Here is a 10,156-nt window from a genome sequence, read left to right as displayed (position 1 = left end):
TTTAAAAAGGGTATAAGAAGTATCAGCTATTTCTAATCCTTGCATTGGGCCTGTACCTGCATATTTGGTTTCTTTGGAATTTAATGTACCTAGTAGAATTACTACAGTAATTTGAAACACCGGTTAGAAATCTAACAGGCACACGTATGGTTTTTAAAGTCTATTTTCCCCTTACACTAAAATTCAATATGCAGATGTTGCACGCTTTTCTTTTTAATTTTATCAGAGTAGGAATGGGATGATTTCTCTTCTACGGGTCTGTTAGCAACAGAGCATTTAAAGCTTTTCAGCTACAAACTTTAAACTATTTCATGCATTATCCTGATTAATAGATGAGCAAGAAAGAATGCACAGGGCAAAAGCTCAGCCTGCTACACACAGATACGACGCCACAAAACATCAGGCTGTATCTCGGTGACACGGGAATTTTGCTATTGACTTCAGAGGCACCACGATTCGGCCTTCCAAAGGCACTACCGGAGCTCCTGTTGGAGCTCTTCCCACCAACGTTAACTGATGTTGTACCACTGTTTTCAACAGGAAAAGGCCACGAGCCTTCAAAGCTATTGCTATTCCTTTGCCTAGTAAAGTCAATAGGTAAAAAAAAGCTCACTAATGTCAATGAGTATCGATCAGATGCTGAGCCCTGTGGTTTTACATTTCGCAATTCTTTTCATTTTTGCATACAAAATGCCTCAGGTCTCCTGTTTGCAGGCTAGATGGCAGAGCTGAGCTATATTTATATACAGTGCACGGTTTGCAAAGAGCACTGTTCAACGGGCTTCCAGCAGTATCAGCCTGGGAGAGTGTTAATAAGGGGATGCACGCACGATAGCTACCACACTATCTTACACATGGCTCTAACAGCCCCTTTTTTTTGCTCCCGCTGAAGTCAGTGACAAAAAGGCTGACTGACTTCAACGGAAGCAGCATCCCATTATCAGTACCTGTGCTCCGACAGGGGCTGCGATCTCCTCGGATGACATTCTTTCTTGCCAATCATGGAAAGAAACAATAATGTGGTTTTACTAATTGCAAATAACAGTCTTGATTACAAGTTTTATGTGTTATACAGTTAGATTAGTTTATACCTATAACTCTACATAGTATTTTGTGTAAAAATAGCTTTGGAATATTAAAATCATTGCAATAAAATACCTGCAATATAATTATTAAATGTGTTCTTTGGTAGCTAGTCGATTTTTTTTTTTTATGGATGGAATAGTTTTCCTTTTTTAAATCTGAACATTCCTTAACAAACAAAGAGAATGCACTGGTTTAGGTACCATTCAAAATTTCTTTGCCTAGTTTGAACTTGTTTCCGGGCGTTGCACCGGTTAAGTTCAAACCATGAAACAGCAAAAATCACACTACCGTTTCAAATGAATTCAGACGACTCCACGCTTTGTTGGTCGCGCCATGGCACAACCCTCTCTGAAGACCAGCCCTGACTAAGTCCCTAACCACCGGTGTGTATGCAGTACGGATACACTCTACACCTTCATGGCAATTGCTGTGGAAATGAAGAGCCATGTCTGAAGAGATGTCCGTTCAATGACAAGAAATCACTATGCTCCAAACCACTAAACAGCCAAGTACGGTGAAGATGATCATGGGCGAAGGTGTAAGACCAGTGGTCTGTTCCTCTTCTCTTTGCGTTCCGTTTCATTCCCTCCATTTCGCTTTCTTCTTCCTCTCCGTTTTTTGCAAGTCGTCGTCCTACTAAAGTGTGTGTCTTAGAACAAAGTCATAATGCAGGTGAAATAAGTCTTTGGTTTCTTTGGACTTATAAATAACATTTTTTTCAAATAGTTCTAAGTATAAACCTGCTATCTTGAGGTCCTGGTCTGTCTTTATTTATTTATTTATTTATTTTTAAAGCTTTTCCACCGAGGTTTAGTTCGTGGTTATTCCTTCATGCTTTGGTACAAGTGCTTGATGAAGAAGATGAGTTGCCTGAATTGGAGCTGCCCTCGTCTTGCCACTTATCCAGACTCCTCCTCCGTGCATTCATGAAAAAGTTGCTGACGGTGCTCAGCTCCAACCCGAGCTGCTGGGAAATGGTGATTTGTAATTCTTTGGACGGACGCTTATTTTCCTTGAATATTGCATGTAGAGTTCGACGCTGGACATCCGTGAAGACCAACCGAGGCTTTTTGGGTGTATTCCCTCTATCCTTCCCGTGCTCTTGTTCTTTCCTCTTGCACGCTGCAAGAAAGGGGAGGACGGTTAGAGAGGGCTGGCAGAGGAGTCCGCGGGAACGCAGTACAGGACAAACCAGGGGAAAAGGACCATTCATTTCAGCTTCCAAATTTGGAGAGGATGTGTGACACATCAATTTAATTTTTTAACTTATAATAGACTATAAAAATATAAGGAAATTAGAAAATACCTTTATCATTGTCTGTTAAAACTCAGCAAATGCTATTACTGAGAGTTTACACTTTGATAACGCCCATTAGCGATGAGAATTTAACTACGTAATATCCCTATGAACTAGAGTGGAAATTCACTGAGCTCTAAAGTCAACCTTGCCCACCTTTTTTACCCTCATTATTTGTTGTCAATTCATTTCTGTAGCTTTTCATTGGCCGAGAAATAAGGAATTGGGAGAAACCAGGATGCTACTACAGTCTTACAGGCCAGACGATTATGTATTCTGAACAAAATAAACCACGTTTTGACATGCAGAACAACGGTGTGGTAAATCTTCCTTATAGAATTTCACCTTATTTCATCTATCATCCCTTCTTTCCCTTTCAGAACGTTATTTTGTTCTACATTATTAAAGGGCGCTTGCAATGTGAAATCTGCCTTGCAGATCACCTGCCAGGCGGGATCCGAGGGGGCTGGGAGAGCGACTCCCGGATCCCCCCACCAGCCTTTGACTGTCTGCCAGCTCATCTTTGTTAGCATTTCGCTAGGATAAAAGGTTTCCTTGGGAGGACAGATTGCTCTGTCTCACTTTCAAAAGAGTCTGAAGTTGTCTGTTTCCCCTTTTTTCTCTAACTGTCCTTTAATGCCGATTTAGAGATGTATTTCTGAAGGTAATATGGATGTTCTGCCTCTGTGCCTGTCTAGTCCTGATTTCTGTGGAGATCAGTGCTGATTATATGAAGAATTTTGTGCAGTGTCTCCACCTGTTCCACAGTTATTGGAATGAAAACAGCAAATTACTTTACAAAGGTCCTTCCTACATCTTTCATTGCTACCAAGAGCCAGCCTTGGCACGAGGCTTTAATTGCTCGAGGGAGGTATAAAAATAGTCATCCACCTTTTGTACTTGGAGAAATAGCAACTGCACAGATCAGACAGCAAGATTCAGGAGATGCAAAGGCACCTTCTGCTGGCCCAGGCAGGCGGGGGCCAAGCCACCGGCGTCTCAGCCCCCTCTGAGGAGAAGCTTTTGAAGAGCTCCCTAGCAAAATGTATTCCAGCTACACATTCTTTCATAAGCAATGACACACTGATCAAATGGACTGGGATGCCAAACTCATATCTTCTATGGTTATTTTTATCTGAAAACCTTTGAAGAGTGCTTTGAAGTTACATCCTGACCTCTAAAATGGTGTGGGGCTTCTGGGCTGAAAAACAGGTTTCCTCATGCAAGCGAGCCCCCACTGAAGTCAAGCTGCTGAATTCACTGTGGGGATCAGCTCCTCGTGCAATAATTCTGCATCCCCGTTGAAAGTTAACATTGGTAACTCAAGGGTTAAAAATACTTTTGCAAGAACAGTCTGTTATTTACTGACAAATATTAGGAATGAGGAGCAAAGAAGATATCAACAGAATCTCAATCTTTTATACACGTCTACGTTCAACGATCAAAAGCTCCCGTGGAAGCAGCCGCAGAAGCTCGGCGCTGTAACAACCCCAGCCTCCAGCTCCGACTCTGCCCCTCCTCACGGGCTCATGCACAAAAGGAGACAAACCAAGCTCAGAACACGTTTGCCGTGCCCAACACTTCATTTCTGCTCACGCTGCTTTACACCTTCCTTTTTCAAAGACTACACAAATTCCAGCTTTCACCTAGATACTCTGTCCAGATCACCATTTGTCACAAAATCCTAACTACACAAATAGCATGATCTGAGTCAGCGCTGTACGATGCTTCAGCAGGAATCGTCACATCACAAATGGCAGTCACAGCAGTAGATAAAAAGCTAGTTCAATTAGCGGTGTAAACCTCCGGGGTTTCAATCACAAACTAGTACATGAGTTCTCTGAAATCATAGAGAATAACAAAAACCCGACCGTCTATTGTGAAACTAACTTGCTTAACACGTTGTCTTCCTGAGCTTGTGCTCATGTCCTGAAACGTAATATCCCTGAATATTTATTTCCTTAGAAAATGTCCCAAGAGTTACAACACACCTTGTTCCTCAACTTCAGTTGTATCAGAGACCTCATGATTACTGCTAGTAACATCACAGAGGTAAGAAAAAAGTGCTCATTGCTGGGGAGAAAAAAAAAATCCTATCCAGTCTATGGTACAAATAAGCCAATTTTAGTATTTTGCAAATAAAAGTTCATTTCAGTCAAGCCCATCAGAAAGAGAGCGTTGAGGTTCCCATGGTGCTCTCTGGAGAAGCTGGGAGCCATCCCTTCCTCCTGCAGACCGCCGTGGACTTTATTTTTCAACAAACTATCATGCAGGATTGTTGGTTTCCTATGGCTTGGTCCACACCCAGTGGGAACAGGTGAAGATATGCTCTAGTTTAGCCTACGAAATGGGACAGTTCTTGACCTCACATCCAAGATGGAGTTCTACTTTGAATTAAGGACTAATGATGTATTGGTTCAGAGAGTGAGATACTGACTCGGTTGCAATTTGGGACCTCATCTGAGACACGAAGACCCACACGCAACAGGTTCAATCCTCGCTGAACACGGCACAGCCCCAACAGGTGAACCGGAGGCGTCCGTTGCCCCTAGCAGAGCAGCCCAGCCGAGCCGAGCTTTGACCCTGGATCCTCCTGTATCCCCGGTGCCTGCTGAGGAGCACGCTGGCCCTGGCCCTGCCCAGCGTTGCTCGCAGAGCCTTTTTCTACCTGGGAGAGACTGGGAACGCCTTCAAAATCCGGATCATTTTCAGGCAATGCAAAAGTTGTTTCATTTTCAGCTCTATTCCCGTTACCGTTCGCCAGAGGCAGATTGAGGGCAAAAACTTTCCAATATGCTTAATTGTTCAAAGAGCCCTTGCAGACAGTACTACCAGGCCTTGGGCTGTGAGCAGCAAGGGTGGATACCACCTTTCATCTTCTGCCTTGTCCAGACTCAGGAATATTAATAGCACTTAAAAATAAATAATGGTGATAATGAAAAACTGTAATAGGGTTTCCTTACGATCGTTTTCCCTGCACTGGAGCCAATCAATTTTAATAATAAATTGTAGCTTCCAGCTTGCCAGAGAACAAATGTACACCACGGGATAAAATCTGCTCCAACATGCGAGCGTGTCCAGAGCAGGCACAGAGCCCGGCCAGCTCACGCTGCGAGGGCTGACAAATTGGAGCCATCCAGCCCAGCGACAGCAGCCTGCGCTCAGCCCAGGTCACGCTCAGACAAAGCAGCTACGCCCGCCTGGGCCCGGTCCTCCTCTAACGCCGGCAAGGGTGTCCGCTGAAGTCAGAGGCTCCAGAGACACCGACTGAAACCCTCTTTTGGAAAAACACCAGAGTCTGTTTTCAAAACTGTTTGTGACACACCTTCATCTGGATTTTATTTCACGTAGCAGAAGATAATAAAAATAATTTGCACCAATGCTCTTCACGTGCACCTGCCCGTGAGCATGGTGAGCGGACCCTCTCCCACCGCACAGAAGCTGAATTTGGGCGCTTTGTGGGGTGCTGTGCTCCCCAGAGGCGTGCACATCTCCCGCGGCATACCTGATCGCACGCTGCCCTCGCTCCCCCGTGCAGCCAGATGTGCTCTTTGTCTCTGGGCTGCCCCGGCTGAGCGATGCTCCTTGTGATGCCTTTTGAAAAAGCCTTAAGAAAGTCTAGTTGAGAAAAAAGCAAAGCAGAGGATAAAGAAAGAGTCACTCTGACTCCGGCAACATATGTTCGGATATGACAATGTAATATTATCAGTGCCAGAAGGAGCCTTATAAATCCACTGCTGAACTCTGGCCTCTTCCAGTCACTTCCATCTTCCTCTGCCCTGAGCAACAGATATTTTTGACACTTGCAATTCTCCTGATACAGTCCATCAATCTATTTTTGTCTCCCTTTGTTCCTTCTAAGTCGCCCGAGGGATTTGGCTGAGTTAACTTGCCAAACCTTGTAAGGTCTGTATATCTCACTGAGGCCCGGTTGCCTGTGCGCGATACAGAACCGGGGTCTCACTGCTGCAGCTCCACCGTCTGTCGCCACCCTCCTGCAGCGCCCGGCTGGCCCAGCTATGTGCAGCACGGCAGAATCAGTCCTGCTCTGCCAGAGGTGTGAGCAGGATCGTGTCCCCCGTGAAAAGGCACTAATTGCATCTTTAGGTTGAGATAGCGAAGAGGATATTTTGCCCACCTGTGATGTGAACGACACTGTTCTGTCAGTCTAAAAGTCAAGATTACAGTAAGCTGAGGTGTTAACCCTGATGCTTGATCTAGTCTTTCATCCCTAGAGGTTGATTTCTCTTTAAAAATCTAAGAAAAAAACCCTGATTACCATAAATCAATTTTCAGGAGCACTTGGTGCGTACACGTGTGCCTAGCTGTATGTGGTAAACACTAATTTTCCTTTCTAAAAACCCAAAGCAAAGAATGAAACCGGTAATGCTCTCAAGAAACCTGCTTTCTGCTCTCTTGTTTTGGGCACGTAATGAAATACCACCACAAGTTCTGCTGGATTCTTTTCTGGAAAATTGGCACCGGAGCAGGGGGAATGACAACGGAAAATCCTACTTGGGCGAAACCTACCCCAAGCCCTGTGGCTAGTTGTGAGGGCAGAGGGCCACTCTCACTGCAAAGGGCATTGCTCAGCTGGTGGCCCACCACGTTGCCATCACTGAGCGCATGCTCTTAGGCACAGCATGGAAAAGTGGCAGATGCTGAGGAAGAAGAAGGTGGATTTAGGAGGTTTCAGACCTGGCACCGAGAGAGCTGTGCCCTTACACGCACACCAGCAGGCTGAGGCAGCGGCCACGCACCCCGAAGGGCCACGCTGCTCACCAGCTGCCAGCAGCCGTTCCCACTAGCTCCGGGACAGGCACAAGCAATGGCCAAGACCGGGTTTTTGACCGTACAAAGTAGGTGGAAAGGGAGGAGGGACACAGGGCAGCGCATCTGCCCGAGCGCACTGCAACAGCACGGCACTACAGCTCCTCTTGGAAGGGAAGTGTACAGTCCCACCAGTGCCTTGGCATGAGTCTTCCCACCCCGCCAGGAGGAAGCCAAGGCACACAGTGCGTCTCTGCTTACAGGGAGCCCTTTTTTCCTCTGTTTGTACCCAGAGCGGGTCCAGACCAGCAACGGGGAGACACACACAGGGTAATGTCTCCAGCCATGCTTAATTGAGAGCCTGGTTGACACAGAGAGGAGACCGTGTGCTGGCCACCAGCGATGGGATACGGGGCCTTTCACCCCAAGGTTACAGGTCACATTTCCAGCTCTGACCCGGGTCACTGCTGACCACAAGCCATTATTACTTGATGGCCATCGAGTGCCCTGTACGAGATGAGGCGGTGGTCTTGGTTCAGCTCCCCATGAGCAGGTTCACACCACACTCATTTCCATCACATTTGACACATTATTTGACACCAATTAGCGCTATGGCTGGAAGGTTGAGCCGGACGCTATGGACAGAAGGAGTCTGTAGGAACCCATTTTGTAGCTGAAATATTCATTTTGGGGAACAAAGAGGACTGGGGATCTCTCACGGCTGTGGGCTCGGCTCTGTCTTGCCTGAGAGAGCACTTTCTGGTTGCTTCACATCAGAAGGTAAACTCAGCACTGAGCTCTGGGGTCTTCACTACCACCCTCACTGGACCAGTTTAGTTTTCAGGACTGTCTCACCCTCAGTATTCATGAGCATTACATTTGCTTCAGACAGGTAGGAGAAAAAAACCAACTGCTTTATGCTGCTCTCAAAGACTCCACTGTGAGATTCCCAGAAAGCAATGGGGAGTTTACAAGCCAACAGCTTTGTTGCTGTGGGTTCAGAGCAGTCACCCTTCCCATGAGTGGGAAAAACCCCAGAAATGATGCAGCCCAGCTCAAAGAAGTGCCGAAAAAGCCCTGCATTTCTGCATGTGCCATAGGAGAGACAAGGAGACATATTTTAGATTGACTTGAGAGAGTTCTCAAAAGTTTTGTGATTATCATCTTTTCCCCCTCCTCTTGCAAAGTCTAGTCTTTTAGCTATCCCAACCTCAGGTGTACAGGATCTAGTCTTTTAGCTATCCCAACCTCAGGTATACAGGTCATGTCTTAGAGACATAAAAACCCCTTTTAGAATTCCCTCCTTACGTGTATTTTCTAATCTCTATTGTGTTGGGTCTATAAAGGCTGGGACCTGCCTCAGCCACAGTCTGAACTGCGCCCACTAAGACCCCGGGAATCTCTTTCTAAAGCATCTGCTTCTAGTTTTGAAACATCACAAAATATCCAATAACATTTTTAGAGAGTGAAAACTCTTCACTGGTACAAGCTAGAGAATATCCTGGAGGATATTATTCTGAAGGAGGCTCTACCTTTGGGCGGAAAAGGCAGCAGGATTTCCATAGGAGGTTGAAACTGCTTAAGGACTTTGGCCGTCAGAGATAGTCCTAATCACACTGGCTACAACAGCTCAGTGGAAGCAAGTAGCCAAAAGTTTATGGTAAATTCATGGTGATGATAATATATAATAAAGTGTGATAAGCTCCATCCTTATCATGTGACTAACACCTCTGGAGTGTGCAGAGAGACACACGGATGACAGATCTTTCCTAATTATCAAGAACTTCATATTTGGGGGAATATGAGAGCAAGATAAGGGGCCTATAAGACACCTGCTACCTGAGGGCAGACTTCACCAGACGAACTAAAAGCAAGCAAATCTGTTTGGCCTGGATGAATGACGGAAGCTGCTGTGTGCCGTTCACTCTGATACGTCACCATTTGGTGGTCCCCTGCACCGCCCCATCCTGCTCGTCACTGCCCTGGGGCCTTCGAAGGCGCCTGGGAGACGGGGTCCCTCCGGAAAGGTGCTGCATGCGACAGAGCCTCTGCGCGTCAGGGCAGCTCGTGGCCGTGTGCTCCCGCTGTAGCAGGTAGCGGCCAGCATTGGTGCTGCAAAGAGCATTCCCAAGAGCTTCAACCCACCGTAGGATAAGGCCATCCACGTGCCAGTGATGAAAGCCTACATGAGCGACACAGTTCATCCGTTGCTCCCCAAAACTTTCCCCTTTCAACTGAAGAGAGTATGCGCTATTCTGAAATGTCTGAACCCACACTAAATTATTTCTTATTACTCCTGGCATCATTCAGCATTTTGCACTTGTCTTTCTAGTGATTTGCATTTACGCTTATTTAGAACGCAGGTGTATCCATCTACTCAGAGGTCATTTGTTCTGCATCTTATTTCTCTGCCAGCAAGCCCAGGCAATACTCCTCTTTTGTTGTTTCATGACATGAAAAGAGATGAAAGTATGTTCCTACATGGGAAGCTCACAGAGTGCCATCAGCCTGCCAATGTATAGATCCCAGCTGGGACTGAACGGTGAACATCTCACTCCTGCGCGCTGTATTAAAATGAGTGACCTTAATTTGCTGCCCCTGGAATAATAAAGTGGATCTGACTAAGGAGTGCTGACTCAACAGTTTGGGATTCTGGGGTTTACGCAAACTTACGGTGTTGATGGATCTGTCACCACTTGAGTGAGCTGACATCACCGTTACAGAGTATGTTGCTAAGTGGATCAATCAGGGGAAAGCACCCGATTTTCCTACAATATCATTTAAAGTAAATGTTAAATTTCTTCAGCTGGGTCTTCAGTTAACCGTATTACTGTGACGAGTATTTCTTTGTCTAGCATAAGTAACTAGAATTTAATCACTTTAACTGCATCTTAATTACCCCAGATGAATTGAAAGGACATTTAATAGCAAAGATTAAATTGCCTTAATGAACGATTTTTGCGACTACGTCAATAGTTTCACCGCGCTGGCCCTCCCCGGCGC

General features: G+C 45.8%; 1 protein-coding gene across 1 annotated transcript in view; it reads right to left on the bottom strand.

Moving 5' to 3' along the window:
• Positions 1-1,915: 1,915 nt before the first annotated feature.
• Positions 1,916-10,156, bottom strand: part of ONECUT1 (one cut homeobox 1) — a 16,572-nt gene continuing 8,331 nt past the window's right edge. The window contains exon 2 of the mRNA XM_009276465.1: positions 1,916-2,208. Within this exon, the coding sequence (XP_009274740.1) occupies positions 1,916-2,208 (293 nt within the window). The remainder of the gene's footprint in view (positions 2,209-10,156) is intronic.

The sequence above is a fragment of the Aptenodytes forsteri genome, unplaced genomic scaffold, assembly GCF_000699145.1.
Source record: "Aptenodytes forsteri isolate BGI_AS27 unplaced genomic scaffold, ASM69914v1 Scaffold1, whole genome shotgun sequence".
NCBI lineage: Eukaryota > Metazoa > Chordata > Aves > Sphenisciformes > Spheniscidae > Aptenodytes > Aptenodytes forsteri.
The sequence above is the reverse complement of the archived record's forward strand: the minus strand, read 5'-3'. Positions and strand labels throughout refer to the sequence as shown.